The sequence below is a fragment of the Achroia grisella genome, unplaced genomic scaffold, assembly GCF_030625045.1.
Source record: "Achroia grisella isolate CSIRO2021 unplaced genomic scaffold, CSIRO_AGI_Agris_v1 utg511, whole genome shotgun sequence".
Lineage (NCBI taxonomy): Eukaryota > Metazoa > Arthropoda > Insecta > Lepidoptera > Pyralidae > Achroia > Achroia grisella.
Genome location: NW_026712905.1, coordinates 509,330 through 526,926, shown reverse-complemented (window position 1 = coordinate 526,926; position 17,597 = coordinate 509,330). Strand labels below are relative to the sequence as shown.

The window sequence follows — 17,597 nt, the reverse complement described above, 5'->3', positions numbered from 1 at the left end:
TTAGCGTCGAAACACGTTTAACTATATTAATATTGAACATGAGATATTGTCTGGAAGAAAATACCAACTGCAAAAAAAATTGGAGAATTATTCTTCTTGAAGTATCGTGGTACATCACTTTACTCAATACTTGAAATAAGAACGAAATATCAATTCTATTCCACGAAACTGTAGATCAGAATGTAAACGTCTTCCAAACGACTATTAAAAACTTTTACATCAACTTTTAGACTATAAAAAGTTGAAATATGGCCGCACCTATTCACTTAATACTCATTTAATTGCTAAAATTCAATGCCAACATAATAAAAACGTCTTCGTGGAACTCCCCAAAGTTGTTTTCGTTAAATTATTCAAGATCAATTAAATGTTGGTAGTGTTTATTCTAAATTCAAATCTGGAAAAAAGGCGGGAAATTAAAAAGTATATAAGGGGAAATATCAGGGCACAGAGAAGATTTACGTGTATTTTGTTATTATAATTATAATTATTTTAGCCGCATTCAAGTATCTCTGCACATCCCAAAGGTTTACTGGGAGTGAATGCTATAGGATTAAGTCCTCATTTTATACCAATTTTAGTTGTCAATAAAGCAAAAGTAAATAAGATACCATAGCCCCCTGAATGGCAACATTTGTGGGGCACCACTGAAATTACATCATAAGGGGCCTCTAATCCCACGCTATCCAGAACTTGTATTATGGATACTAGGCAAGGGACATTTGTAAATACATACATATATAATATACATAGAAAACGCCCAGACTGAGAAACAATCATATTTGTGAATATAAATGTTTGTACCGTGAAATTAATCGAAGAAATCGAACAGACGACCATTGAAAGACGATGTGCTAAACGGCTAGACTACCGAGGCCGTCAGAATATTCTCTTGTTTAATATGTTAGGTAATATATCAATATAATATAGCAGAAATCCTCATGTATATTACAATATACCTTTCTGGAAATACGGCATTACTAATACTTACGCCGACTATAGTTTCTGGAAATTGTCTAAACTCAATTCGCCCTGAACATGTACTTTTCAACTCGCTAAAAACTCCCAAAGTTAGAGCCACGCTTGCGGAGTTATTGCAAAACTAAAACGGCACAATAAAAAATGAGTACACGTAATATGAGATGGTGTAAAGCCATTTCACGAATAAGTACGTTAAGTTACGCACGTAAACAGCGCTACCGTGTGCAAATAAAATCATGTACACGTTTTAACAAACTCAAAAAATGTCCCCCGAGAATGTACAAATAAACCTTCAATTCAAATATTTTATCGAATTACGTGTTATTTTACGGAAGTCCGTTTCATTACTTAATGGTTTTGTATTATTTTGTTTAATTCCGCTACCATTGTTAGACCACAAACATTCTCTTTATAATATCAAATTTTCTCAATACATATGAAAATAATATATAGTACTTCCATTTAAAATATTTTTAAAAATTCACTGCATTACTAGTTATAAATATTATTATTAAAGAAAATATTCGAGATCGAAGCATAACAATTCAGTTTGGAACCGTTGAATCGTAAAAACGCCGTGATATTGGGGAGGACACCCCTAGGGGTAGTAAACACGTTAGTGTGACAAAGTGAATTATTGATGAGTAGTTTTGCTCACCCATACTACACCCGTTACATTTTTATTATACGTCCTTTTTGTTATGTTTTCAGTATCTTAAACACAAATACTTACTTTTTATTTACACAGATACGTCATACTCGTGACCAGGTGCTGCTTGTGGGGATTGGTCTGTTCGGGTTACGAACACAGATTAGGCTATTTGCTTTTGTAATAGTATATGGTCACTTTATTCTCCCAAATTTTAATTTAAAAACGAATACGAGCTGAGTTTCTTGGCAGTTTTTTTCATCTCGAAATCATTCCGAACTGACGGTAGATTTGAGATATCATAAGAATCTGTAATAAAGCTACATGAATAAAGGTATTTTGAATTTTGAAATGAACATAATAGTATATTACATTATAAATGCGTTATGATGGTTATAACACACGAACGTAATTTTAGCCCTAGCCCTTGACGAGGGCGTAATAGAGCCGAGTGTATTAAATACGCACATATATCGTACGACGCGCGGTTTTCCACACACATGATTATAAATAAACTCAACCATAAAACTGTAATGCACACTATTGCTTTCCCGCCGTTTTATTTTTTAAATCAGCGCACTGCCGGTCAGTGGTCAGTTCGAAATTTGAAAAATAGCAAAGCGTGAAGTTATGGTATATAAATTCACTATTTTTTTTTTTTATTTATAATTCTTTATTGCACCAATATTAAAAGTAGATACAAAAAAAGAAAATAATATATAAAAATACATTAAAGAAAGAAGAAGGTACAGAAGGCGGTCTTATCGCTAACGCAATCTCTTCCAGACAACCTTATGAAAGAGAGTATAAATAAAAATAAAGTAGGCGGCACGTGAGTGGAAATAAGGTAACAAAATATAATATATATATATAAACTTACTTAAATAAATTAAAATTAATAAATACATACATACACATAAAAATTATACATACATATAAATATTACACAAATAACACACTATACTAAATGTAAGAAGCAATAGAAGTGGAAAAGAAGTAAACATAAGAGTATTTACGGGGAGAGAAAGTGAGATTTAACTAAGTTCTTAAAGATGGCTGAGGATTGAGCATTACGTATGGAGGGTGGTAGCGAGTTCCACAGGCGCACAGCCTGTACAGAGAAGGATTTGGAATAGTAACTAGAGGTATGGGTGGGAGTTTTTAACAGGAGGTTATCTGCACTTCGCAGACCACTATTCTGCACCTCACCGAGAAATGTGAAAGATTCTTTAAGGTATAATGGAGTAATAGGGTTAAAAAGGATAGAATAGAGTAAAGAGAGAGTATGCCAATCTCGGCGAGAACGAACTGGGAGCCACTTGAGCTGAGTACGGAATTGTGAAATGCGGTCGTATTTACGTAAACCAAATATGAATCTAATGCAGACGTTTTGAAGACGCTCAAGTTTGTTCAACTGGGCTTCGGTGAGGTTTAGATAGCAAGTATCTGCATAATCCAGAATAGGAAGTAATAGGGTGTTTGCAAGCGTAACCTTGGTGTCGAAAGGCAAGAAATTACGTAACCGTTTTAATGAACCCGCGACACTAAAAACCTTTTTACTAAGTTCCATAATTTGAGTCGACCATGATAGTGTCTGATCAAAGTAAATTCCTAGGTTTTTCACACTGTCACTGTAGGCTATGAGTTCACCATTGAAGACAATGCGCGGAAGAAGGTTCCTATTTATTCTGGCGATATAAAAGGGGCTGCCAATTATAATAGCTTGCGTTTTTAAAGGATTCACGATTAATCCGTACGATTTGCACCAGTTTGAAATGGTTGCTAAATCATCGTTGATTTTAGTGATGGCAGAGCTGATGTTATGTAATGGAGCTTGTGTATATAGTTGGAGATCATCTGCGTAAAGGTGGTATGAGGAATGAAGTTCGAGAGTAATGGAGTTAATAAATAGCGAGAAAAGTAATGGAGATAAGACGCCACCCTGAGGGACGCCGGATGAGGTATGGCACCACTGGGACAAATGATTGTCTATTCGAATGCGTTGCCGGCGCCCATACAGGTATGTTTGAAACCATTTAGTTACGATTGGAGATATGTTGAGAGAACGCATCAGTCCCAGCAGAATATCGAAGTCAACTGTGTTGAAAGCATTACTTAGATCTAGTAATGTAAGGACAGTAAGCTGGGAGTTCTCCATGCCGTAACGAATATCGTCTGTAATTTTTACAAGGGCAGTAGTCGTACTATGACCAGGACGGAAACCGGATTGAAGAGAGTTTACGAGACCATTTTTAGAAAGGAAGGTACTTAATTGAATTTGGACAAGACGCTCCATAGCTTTAGAGAGGAAAGGGAGAATGGATATTGGACGATAATCTGAAAAGGAGCTCGGGTTAGACTTTTTGGGTAGTGGAATAATATGAGCATCTTTCCAGACGGAAGGAAACACACCTAAGGATAAGGAAACATTGAAAATTTTGGTGATAATAGGAAGGACAATATCTAGAATGGGAAGGATCATAGCACGACTAATATTATCCGTACCAACGGCATCGGAAGAGATTGAAAGTAAGCTCTTCTCAACATCACAATTCGTAACTAAACTGAATGAAAATGAGGAATAATCTGGGGTTGGTATGGTAGAAAGATAGTTTAGAGTGTTCTTTTTAGTATTGCTATCAATTGCAACTGAAGTAGAGAAATGCCTATTAAGGTTATTGGTATCTAAATCAAAGGAATTAGTGTAATTATTTTTACCAACCCCAAGAGACTTCAAAAATTTCCAGACTTTGGAGGAATTACAATTTTCTATACATTTGTGAATGTGGCGACGTTGTGCCTCTCTACACACCTTATTGCAGTGATTCCTAGCTCTAATATAATCATCACGGAATACATCGGGATTTGATTTAAATTTTGCCTTTGCTCTATTTTTTTTGGCTTGCAAAGTTTTTATTTCATCTGTCAGCCATGGCGCAGGTAAGTGTTTGACTCGAACTGGTCGTATAGGAGCATGATGGTCATACAATTCAGTAATAATTGAGTTGAATAATGTAACTTGCTCATTGACTGAAGTCGCTTCATCGATAGACGCCCAATTAGAAACCAAAGCATCTCTACGCAAGGATTCATGGTCGATGGCACCAAAATTACGTTGCAAAAGAACTTTGTGCTTGCGCTTAGGAGGACGGATTTTATAGGAGAGGAAGATAAGGTCGTGATAAGAGAAGGCATCTGCAGAGCATTGGCCGTGTTTCTCAACAAAATCAGGACGTGATACCAAAATTAGGTCAAGGAGAGAAGGACTGGAGTGGGGAAAGAAATGAGTAGCTTGTAGTGGCAAAATGTCCATGTCGCAAGCATTAGCTACAGTTCTAAGTGAATTGCTGCGATGGTCGTTATTCAGCATACAGGTATTGAAGTCACCCATAATAATAGTATGTTCGTAAGAAGGGATCAAATCTTCAAGCAGGTTTTCTAATGAAGAGAAATAGTTGATAGAGGAAGAGGGACTATAAAAAACCCCAATAAGGATTTTCGTATGGGAGAGAGTAACTTCAGCAAATAAGTGCTCGGCTTCGAGGGAAGGATTCGAACTATGGGAAGAGAATACTACTTTGTAAGGGATTTGGGAACGAAGGTAGATTGCAACACCACCACCACCCTTACCTATACGGTCATTACGCAATAGCACAAAACCTGGTAGAGAATAGCTCATGGAAGGCAAACAGGGTTTCAGCCAAGACTCGGAAACAAGAATAACATGAATGTTACTAACGTCAAATGTTGCCAACATATCCGAGAAATGAGCCGGAATACTTTGAGCATTGATATGAACTATGTTAAAATTTTTAGGTACATCAGAGAACTCAGCATGTAATGTTTCATGTAAGGGAATTGGAATACTATGAAAACTATTATTTGAAGAAGACGTAGAAGAGATAGAATGGAAACTATCATCTAGCATATTAGGAAAAACCGTGTGTTATATTATATTAAAATATAAAATAATAATAATATATACAAATATATACGCGCTTATACTATAAAAAAATTTATATATATATATATATATATATATATATGCAAGCCTATATCCACCCGCGCCAGTTTAAATTAGAGTTAATACAATAATAATCACAATATATTCCTTACAAATTAATATACAAAGAGAATATAGTCCAAAAAGTAACAAATTAATTAAACATTTATATATAAGCATAGATTCTTAGAAATCTAACAAATTGTATACACATAATTAATACGATGTCACATTTGAAGTATCCAGTGCCGTAATAATAAAAAAAGAAAAATATATAAAGATGACAAGTGAATGACATTGTATACTCTCTCTGGCAAGTTTGTCTAATCTGTGGAGTTAATTAGACATTACACGTCACACGTCAAATATATTAATAGACAACCAAAAAGCAAAATAAAAGTAAATAAAATGTAAAAACATAGGTCGGTAAAATGTAAAAATAACAAAGTTTACAGTGAGTTGCATTATAAAATAATAGTGGGTTGGAACGAGAATACTAAAAAATATAGACATTTTAAGGGTACCTACTAATGACGAGATACACATTTAAATATTACACTGAACTAAATAACCTTAAGTTTAATACATGCATACTTATAATAACTGCAGAAGGACATAACACTATAATAATAACACAGTGGTAGCGGATTAGTCTATTTCTTTGCCATGCGTTTAGGTCGAGAAGTAGTTGCAGCAGATGCCTTGGGGATAGTTGAGACACTACTTGCTTTGGATGCATCGCCGGTAACAGACGGCGAGGAGTTAATGAGTTTATTAACCTCCGCAGATGTGCTAACTCTGTGCTTCGTGCCATCTACTCCCACAACCACCACAAAGCCATCCCGGGTCCAGCACTTTTTAATCCCAAAATGACGCCGTGCAACCATGAACGCATCGTGCCTTACTTTTGTGAGAAACTCAGATATAGTGATGCCACTGTTTCTGAGTGCAGTTTTGGCGAACCAGATTTTGTTCCTCAATGCTTGATCATGAAGCTTAACAAGAATAGGTCGTGGCTTGTCAGTAACAATTTGGTGGCCCATATGGCTTCTGCTGATATCGTTCGCTGAGAAGTTGGAGATTTTTAGTTTTTCGGTTACAACACTCACCACATCTTGAATGGAATTACCACCGCTATGCTCCTGAACTCCATGCAACAAGAGTATTTTACGGCGGCTCCGCATTTCAAAGTGGTCCATTTGCTTAGCCACCAATTCCACCTGCTGCTGTAAGTTGCCCAAGGTTCCCGTGATGAAGGATTGAAATGCTGCAAATTCGGCAGCTAGTGAAGCAACAGTAACTGGCGTGTCAACCTTCTTCAGATCATCACGGAAGCTAGCCATCTTAGTGTTGAAAACCTCTGTCATCTTGTGTAGTGAATCTTGTAAGTTGTCCATTGTTGTGAAAGTGTTATAGAAAGGAGATATTATAACTGGCACAGGTAGATATTATTTATACCTCAAAGTTTTGCATAAATTAGTTAATTAATATCAATATTAAATAATTAAAATGAATAAATAATCAGGAGAATGTTTTATTATGTGTTGAGCATATGACTACCCACACCCAAAAAATAAAAAAGTCACTATATGCGTTTATAACCCACGCATGTTTTACACTGTTGCTTTCCTACCGTTTTATTTTTTAAGTCAGCGCGCCGCTCAGCAGTCGGATCGAAATTTTGGAAAATAGTAAATAGTGCGGTTATGGAATACACTATTTGCATTTATAACGCACATATGTTTTACAGTGTTGCTTTCCCGCCGTTTTATTTTTTTAAATCAGCGCACTGCCTACTGGATGGCGCCGCGCAGCGGTCAGTTCGAAATTTGAAGAATATCAAATAGTGCGGTTATAGAATATAACTTCACTATTTGTTATTTATTACTTCACTATCAAAAACCGGTGAAATTAGAGTCACTTTACGAATGAGTGTGTTGAAAATGTAATAATATGCCAAGCGGCATAATAAAGATATTTGTAGAGCTTGTGTTATAGGTAGTAGACAACTTACACAAATATTCATCAATAACGTATGTAGTGTATGTGGAAGCATGTGTCGTCTCGCGCCGAGTGTACACGGGCGCAAGAGCCCAGCCAAGGCGCCGCGGCGCCGCGGAGTAAAAATGTGGAGCTGTGGCTATCGAGCCGATATTATGTCGATAACAACTTACATACCTGGAGATACAAGAAGACTTAAATAAATAACAAATAAGTGAACACTATAACATCTTTCCCAGCTTGTGTAAAAGATGATAAGACCGCCTTTTTGTAAAATATTATTATACCCTATTTGTACCCTATTGTTGTTTATTTATCTGTGTGCAATAAAATTAGGTAATTTATTCTCTTTTAGAATATATATATTTAAGTGTCTACTATTTAAAGCCGATGTCTACTAACCCTACTCACAGACAATTAGTGAAGCCTTCGCGTTTTAAAATCTTATAAAGGCTTTGGTTTGAATGCCACTGGGAATGGGAGTCATGAAATTGATTTGACGTTTCTAACTGGAAACATCTTGAAACAAATATAACCAACTAGCTAGCTAGCTTTTGCCCGCGGCTTCGTTCGCGTTAATTTATCCCCTTAAGGTTGGAATTTATCAAAATCCTTTCTTAGGGGATGCCTACGTCATAGTAGCTATATGCATGCAAAGTCTCAGCCCGATCGATTTAAAATTGACAAAGTTTCATAAAAACTTTTATCCCCTTGGGGGTAGAATTAATCAAAATCCTTTCTTAGCGGATGCCTACGTCATAACATCTACCTGTATGCCAAATTTCAGCCCGATCCGTCCAGTGGTTTGGGCTGTGCGTTGATAGATCACTACGTCAGTCAGTCACCTTTGAGTTATATATATTTAGATAGATCATTTTCTAAATAAACAAACAAGACACTTATTTAAAATCATGTGGGTAAAACCGTAGGATATGGCTAGTATTCAAGTATCAAGAATATTTTGCTCAGAATAGCTCAGTGTATAAATTAAATATTATTTTATTTTTAATATTAGTTTCAGAATAGTTCAGTGTATAATTTAAAAATTATTTTTCACAGGACATAGCTTACCAACAGATTAAGAACTGCTAAGTAATGAAAGTTTGACATATAAAATGCAAAATTTAGAAGTAGAAAATGGCTGTTCCTAGATAGGTCACTATGTCAGTCAGTCAGTCACCTTTGAGTTATATATGTTTAGATTTATATGCAACATCGGAATATACACCTTATCATATCAATAGTGTACGACCATAAAAACTTCTTTGCATTTATTTTAAATTTGTTAATAATATTTTTAAAGAATAATATTTTTATTAGAGACAAGCTGTTCCCGCGACTTCGTCCGCGTAGATTTTAACTTAATTTTTCTAAAATAAAATATTTTTTTTAGAAATAATAGTAGCCTAAGTTACTCCTTATTACATCAGCTACCCGCCAAAAAAAGTCCCATCAAAATCAGTCCAGCCATTTCAGAGATTAGCCGGAACAAACAGACAGATAGACAGACAAAAATTGTAAAAAAAAATATTTTGGCGTATGTACCGTATTTATATTCATATGCATGTAGTAAAAAACGATTATTTCAATATTACAAACAGACACTCCAATTTTATTTATATGTATAGATATGAAAATTCCATCATGGCGTTTCATTTATCTCTACAAATATTCAACTATGTTTTATACAAATAGGAAACTAAATATTGTATTAAAGTATCTATATATTATATACTAGCTGTGCCCGCAACTTCTTCCGCATATTATAGTGACCTTGAGCAAATAAAGAAAATATATTCAATAATCTAACTGAAAAAACCCAACGAAAAAAAGTTCAGTCAAAGTTTCGTTAAAAGAACTATTTTCCATACAAACTTTTATCCCCTATTTTATTTTACCCCTCAAGGGTAAAATTTTCCGAAAGTTTGAATATCATATTTATGTATTTGTATTTAATCAACAGCTTAAAAAAATAGTTTTGAACTAGCTTTAAGAATGACGATACTTCCACACAACCTGTCTCTTCCCTTTCAACCTCTTACAACCCTTTTGTATTATTTAAATTTAATCAATAGCCTAAAAAATAAGTCTCAAACATCTAGCTTTAAAAATAGCGATACAACCTATCATCTCCTCTTTCAATCTTTTTTGGCATTAAAAAGTAGACTATATCATTTCTCAGGATCTAGACTATCAGTGTGACAAATTTCATTTAAATCGGTTCAGTAGTTTTAGCGTGAAAGTGCGACAGATAGACAGAGTTACTTTCTAATATTTACCAATATTATAAATGTGAAAGTAGGGATGTTTGTTATGCTTTTACGCAAAAACTACTAAACCGATCATCGTGAAATTTTGTACATATGGTCTTGAAGGTATTAGAATGAATATAGGAGAGTTTTCAATAAAAAAAATGCGAGCAAAGCCGCGGGTAAAAGCTAATTAATAATATAAGTATTGTATCCGCTATTAGATATTTTATTTCGACGTCACGGGACCTCTTGGTAATAAAAAAACGTATCAGCACCAATAAAAAGATCAACAATCACAACCTTAATGCTACATGTCCAAGAAAAGTTCAAGACGAACCCAAGGAAATTACGTCATAGTGAATATCCTGCGAAGGGTATATTCATTTCAAATTTCTGCACACTTCAAAGGCAGTTATTGGCTTACTGCCCCGTTTCATTATTACGGCCGAATGGTCACTTTAAGGTAAATTGAGACCCCTGTTACCTAAGAACTTCGTATCATTGAAGTCAAACCTTTTATTTTCAGGATCACAATTCATTATATTTATGTTTGTTCATAACTTTGGAAATTTACACAATATTTTATCTATTTATTTAATTCGGATTACATCCATATTGTGTTAGTAAACAATAAACAACTTGTAAACTATGTTAATAAATTATAATATATAGAGATATACACTTAATCAGGGGCGGATCTACCTAAGGGCTTTTTGGGCTGCAGACCCCGGGCCCCGACGATACTAAGGGCCCCCAGTCCCCACTGAAATGATATTTAGAATATAAAAAAATACCTAGAATGTTAAAAAACCTATCATAAGGTTGGCAGTCCTGATATCAATCAACCAATCAAAAGGAACGGGGAATTTCTGGTCGCTTGTTTTTGGTCGGTGTATTTTTTTAGTTGAGTAATATAATTAGGTAGGACTCTAAGTAGATTTAGCCCAGGGCCCCACAAATTCACGATCTGCCCCTACACTTAATTCATATATCTGTGTCCACGTCCAGAAGCACTGAGTCCGCAATGCAACGATATCCAGTGCCTCTAGAACAATCAGATATATTTGCAATAGTTGTTAGGATGCTGTTTGCGCTCCCCTGAATTCTAGCCATCTGTGATCCAGCTCTTTTGGGCATTATCGCTTGAAAACCGTCTACCGGCGCTGCTGGAAACATCTCTGATGCGCTACAGAATCGAATTTTATGAGGCGAACTTTTTATTCGTGGATTCACCGATTGAGTAACAGGTCCACCGTGTGGCAGAGAGGGAAACTCCTAGATACGATTTTATGATTAGGTGATGCTTGGATTAATTGATAGTGAGTATATTATCAACCAATTAATCATTATCTTTATGTAACTTCCTTCATTTTTTAAGCATATTAATATTGACACATTTACCTAAGTTAGGTAAATACATATACTATGCCTTTTCCCATTACTGCGCTTCAACCGTTTTCTGTTTTTGAATGATTGATGATTGATTGATTGTCTGGTAGAGATGAATTTCTGGTAGAGAATTTCATATGGCATTAAGATCGCTAATTGTACATTACTTTACTAAGTGCAACAAAGGATAAATTCATTCATTCATTCATAATTTAAGAGCTACGCTCTTGTCAGTGGAGCTCTTGATGAATAACTAAATAAAAAATATTATTTATTTTATCATTACATAACGCACCATTCGTGGAAAAAGGAAGTAAGTGATTTTCACCAACTTTTCAGGAGCTTAAAAAAACTGTCCTATATTTTTTGTATGAGTTCTAGAAATAAGTTTCAAAGAGAAAACCTTAGGTCACAGTTGCCTTCAACTACATGTGTCATTTAATTTAGGAACAGCTTCATGTACTTCCAGATAATCTAAAAAAAACACGGTTACTTCTGTATTCCACGAAACACAAAGAACATTTGCAGGGGTAACTACAATTATTGCTTTATTGTTATGTATTTTTAAATATATGAACAAATTTAACTCTACTTACGCCTTTATACTCTCCTATATTTCATTAAAATCTAGAATTGCAAGTATAATTACGTTGTTATTTAACGAAATATCATTTTTTGTACATCGAGTTACGTATTTCTAGGGAGCCATTTATTTTAGTTTAGTTAGTGTATTTATAAAAATAGCTTTTATAATGCGGAAAGTAACTGAATATTTAATTTGTATCATGTAATACCTACTTCTTACAGTAAATAGTCTATTATGTGCGTGCATGTAAGTCAAAAGTATAAATATAGGGGCAAATTAATTTAGAGAATATGAAAACAAACAGGGTTATTATTAATTTATTATTATTTTTAAAGAAATGTTAATTGCCTCCATAATCAACTTAATAAAAAAATGTTCAAAATAGTGATATTTTTATTATTTTTATTAATGTTCATTATCCTCAACTTTGGAATCGGACTCTGTGGTTTAGTTTAGTTTAGTCTTAGATTTAGTACTTAAGTTCTTATAAAACGTCTGATAGTGTGGTGGTATGTTTTTATCTTTATATAGATTCATCAAGTCTTTGTATATATTTTAGGTATCGGTAGCGGTGCATCATACTAATGCTTGATTTCAGAAGGTTCGCTGTGTGCAGCTCTTTTTTTCTCTTAACTCTTCCCCTTCTATTTGTCTATTATTTGGTGTCTCATCAGCGAATGCGTATTTTATTTGGAATTTCCCCGGACATTGAGGATCTGCCGAAATCTCTTTAATTTTACTCAAACTCGTGTAGTAAATGTATTAGGTCCTAACATATGAAATTTGTAAGGTAGTAACCTAATTACTCCCTTACAAAACGCCAATTTCAGTTGATTTTTCAAAATATAATACATTTATTTATTCAAAATATGGTCCATTGCTATTAATGGACTTTTGCCATTTGATAGGTAGTTTTATTGATCCCTTTACTAAAAAACCATTAGGACGGGTATCGATAAATCGGACTTGAATTTTTTCCCTTGCAAGAAGTTATCCAAATTTTGAAAGAAAGCAAGATCCGGGAAGTACGGTGGATATATTGGACATTTGAAGCTCTTCTAATTTCGTAACGTTGTCCTGAAGCAGCAGTAGCCTACGGTGATTGACCAGTCTCGGTTGTTTAGCAGCTAGCTTTTCCATCATGGTTTGCAATTGCTGACAATACACATCTGCCGTAATATTCTGGCCAGATATAAGAAAGCTGAAGTGAACAACACAGGCACTAGTCCACTAAGTGCTGTGAGCACTAGTAACTTTTTTTGAGTTTGAATTTTCGCTTGGGGCAGGATTTGGTTAGTTTGCTAGGATTCAGCCATTGCGATGAGTGTTTCCGATTATCGTACAAGATCCACTTTTCATAATAGGTAATGATCCGATTTAAAATCCCTTCATTATTATGCCGTTTGGCTAATAACGCAGCAGTCTACGCGCGTTTGTCGATTTGCTCCATTCAATTCATGATCTTTTCAAGCTTTTTTCACCTTCCCAATTTGCTTCAAGTGGATTAAAACAGTTTTGTTACTAACACTGCAGCCTGCAGTTAACTCGGACGTGGTTAGCGATGGATCCGCTTCCACATTAGCCTTTAATTCTTCATTATCAACCTTGGACTCTGGCTGCTCACGGGGCTTGTTTTGCAGATCAAAATTTCCAGAACGAAAACATTGGAACCAAAAACGCACTGTGTTTTCTTTTGCGACACCATCGCCATACACATCATTAATTCTTCGAGTCGTTTCTGCACACTGGTGCCACGACGGAATTCGTACTCTTAAAAAACGCGATATTTTATGTTTTCCATTTTGTAAACTCAGTGACGTAAAGAAAAAACCAAAGATGGAAAAAACATATGGATTACGGTTTTCGAAAAACAAATGCATGAGTAAATAACTGTACTAATTTGAACTTTGAATTCGACAAACACCAATTTCATATGTAAGGACCTAATATTATAGTACCATCTCTGAGAGACTGGAGTAACATTTTCATAATCTGGGTTTTTCTTAATACACTATAAGTATAAACGATGCATTTTAGCGCAATTATGCTTTTCATCTAGAATTTATCATTGTTAGATTGCGGAGATAATGCGATTCTTTATGTGGAAACATATTAATTTGATCAATGACATTTTTGTTTACTTCTTATTTTGATTGGTCTATTAGTATGTTATCGACAACCTTCTCGATTTGGACCACCTTCATCGTTAACTGAATCATAAAAAAATCATAATAATACATACATCGAACTCCTACATTTCCTCCTTCTACCACCAACTCCTACATTTTAATAGCGATATTAGTTCTAATATAAGTTAAGGAGTGTCCGGCGCCTTCCTGCAAGATGAACCGAAGATATCACGAAGGTGACCGGGAGTCGATGGAAACAAAAGGCGGAAGATCGCACATGGTGTAAGAAATTGGGAAATAAATAAATAATACTCAACAATTAACAGCGCCTTCTAGTCACACGGTATGAAGAGCTTTATATCAATAAATACTTAGATTTTATATACATACATGAAACATATACATAGAAAACACCCAGACCCACACAAACAATCTTACTCATGAATACAAATATCTGCACCGTCCGAGGAATCGAACCCGCGACCATTGGAAGTAAATCGGTGTACTTAACCGCTAGACCACCAAAGCCAAATTGGGACAGGCCTATATCCAACTGTGGATAGACACAAGTTGAAATTATGATGATTAGTACTTGAATAGTTTTCAGAAATCTTAATCTTAATATAATATTCTAAACGTGAAAGTTTGTAAGTATGGATCATTGTTGCTCTTTCACGTAAAAACTACTGAATAGATTTTTACGAAACTTTACACTAATATAGCTTATGCATCTGAATAACACAGGATATATTTTTTATTGAAATTTAACGCGGGCACAGCTAGTAATTTATAACAAAGTAACGTTTGCGGGACCAGCTAGTATTGTATGTGTACCTATTATGAGCAGTAGGAATTAATATTGAATATTATTGCTAGCAATATAAGGTACATTTAGTTCCACGCGGTCCATCCTGGAAACCATCGTTAGTTAATTCCTGTTAGACCTACAATAAGATTCACTGGCAATTGTATATTCGTTTATCCATATTTAAAGTAGAAGTATTCTTTTTATCTATTGTTTTTATATACACTTCTATCAATTCGCTCTTCTATGATAAATGTCTAAAAGCAGATCGATTTTTCTATCATTTATTATTACTATTCCTGGCAAATTCATCTGATCTCCTGCTCCTCCTATCATCCATCATTGGTGCCCGTCAGCTTATACAATTAGCTAAAAATAGTTTATTTTTTTACTTAATTTTAATTACATGAACATATTCTTATTTTTTTTTCTTGTAAATACATGCTGTATTTAAAATTACCCAACATCAAGTATGAAATGATACGTGTAATAAAGAAGTAACTACAACTACACTTTACGCATTGTGAAGTTTTGCTGGGGGGAAAGTATGTAACAATAATCACACATAAACTATCAGCTAAAAGTTTCGTAGAAGAAGTAAGTAATTAGAATTACACAATAATCCTAGATTGTAAGATATAGGAACAAGTATTTAAGTATATTTGCGTTAAACATTTTTTTGTAAATCTTCTTTTAAAATTTACGTAAATACAATTATGACTTTATGAACGGGATAATTGTAAAGCGAATAAATGCAAATACGCATACCTCTACTTTATGCTGGAATTTTATGTTTTCTAAAGTCGTAAAATTTTAGTATTTTTGCATTTATTCCTTCATTTTTGTCGATAGCTTCATGAGATTTTGACAGAAGGTGTAAACCGTGAAGCTCGCTTTATTTATGTAATAAAACATTTTTGACGCAAGTGTAGTTGCGGCCTTTTTACACGGGATGTGCGATAATATGTAGTATAAAATAAAGTCGCTGTGTATCCGTCATTATATATGCTTAAATCTTTAAAACTACGCAACGTATTTTGAAGTGGTTTTTTTAATAGATAAAGTGGTTCTAGAGGATGGTACATATATATATATATAATATATATACACCCGGGCGAAGCTGGGGCGAGTAGCTAGTTTATTATATAAAGTGAATTTGAATAAATATTACATATTTCATTTCAGATATAGATATCCTGTCCGTCGCCGTTACATCACTAGTACATAGCTTTGAAACCACCTTATCTATATGATCCGGCATTTGATGTTATCTGTGTATTAAAAAGCTTGGGTTCCTTTGAGCAAAGGGTCGGGTCATATGTAAATATTTCTTGTTTCCGTTGAACGGCCGCCACGTAAGTCGTGACGTAGTGATCAGGGCTGTCAGGTTGTTTTTTATAAAATAATACCAATCATCGTGATCAAGAAAGGAATTAAATAACCTGTTTATTATTATTTCAATATTGGGGCTAGATGTGAATAATCACTATGCAATAAGCACTATGTGAATAATCCAGGGTTCTCATTATTATAAGAATGAATTAAAATGTGTCATGTCATACACTGAACACAGTATAGTAAAATCTAGCGGTTCGGTGGAACATATCATAATAATTTATTTTGTGTATTCTCTGTGTCATGTAATATTAGATTTAAAATTTGTACTTCGATGTAGGATATGTTAAGGTATCCCCTAAGTAATAGTGAATTGATTACACTACTACCCACACTACAACACTACTACCTACTACTACTACGACTACACTGCTACCCACCCCGATTTGGCACGGGTGTACATGTATCATACATATAAACCTCTTGAATCACTCTATCTATTAAAAAAACCGCTTTAAAATCCGTTGCGTAGTTTTAAAGATTTAAGCATACATAGGGACGGACGCGACAGCGACTTTGTTTTATACTATGTAATGATACACACGCCGTGGATTAATTATAATTAATAACTGGACTTGTCATAAGTGTCTGCAATTGACCTACGTGTATAAAGATATTTTGAGTTTGTGTCAACCCTGCCGCTTACATATATAATTCTCATTTACTGCTCTCATTTGACTATATTCTTTATACATGAAAATATAATGAAGTGAATAGGATATGTTAGCGCCGGACCCTCTCGTGGCTTCATTATCTAGAAGGCGTATGATAAGAAATATTATCTGTTTGGAGTTAAAAATAAACCTGCACAATATATAAATTCTGTAAAAATAAATGTATTTTTACAGTATTTGTGTATAAATAAATTCTGTAAAAATAAAATATATTTATTAAATTAATGTAAAATTAACATCTGACCCTACGAACTCCGTTCCGCCTCAGAATTAAATAATATGTAAAAAGTTTTTGAAGTTTAGTTACGCAATAAATTTCTGGACGCACCACAGATTACTATCCATGTAATTTCTTCATATATTCGCACCACTTAAACCTCCGTTGGAGTTCTATAAATATTTCAAACCCAATTTTAGCCAAATCGGTCCAGACGTTCTCGAGTTTTAGCAAGACTAACAAACGTCATTTCATTTTTATATAACTACTATATAGGATAAAATGAATGCATTTATTTATAGATTTAAACTCATTGCACCATATACTAAAAATAAATAAAATAGTAAATATACATTAACTAAAACAAAAGGCGGTCTTATCGCTAAACAATCTCTTTCAGACTACCTTTGGTGGATGGAGAAAGTAAAGATAATAAAAAGGTAGAGGGACAAGTTATTAAAAGTTAAAGTAAATTATTTATATTTTATTTTAAATGTTGAGAGTGACGTGTTATGT

At 34.3% G+C, this 17,597-nt stretch overlaps 2 protein-coding genes across 2 annotated transcripts in view; both read right to left on the bottom strand.

The window, feature by feature from the left end:
- The window catches only part of LOC131846391 (hemicentin-2-like), a 179,869-nt gene that overhangs the window by 117,784 nt on the left and 44,488 nt on the right, over positions 1-17,597 (bottom strand). The window lies entirely within an intron of this gene.
- Positions 5,997-7,088, bottom strand: LOC131846392 (uncharacterized). Its single transcript, XM_059195669.1, has one exon. It carries the CDS (start codon positions 7,028-7,030, stop codon positions 6,287-6,289), a length of 744 nt encoding a protein of 247 aa, XP_059051652.1. The 5' UTR covers positions 7,031-7,088; the 3' UTR covers positions 5,997-6,286.

Bases quoted from the DNA above. Each gene is read 5' to 3' on its own strand.
- LOC131846392 (XM_059195669.1), bottom strand. From the start codon at position 7,030: ATGGACAACTTACAAGATTCACTACACAAGATGACAGAGGTTTTCAAC.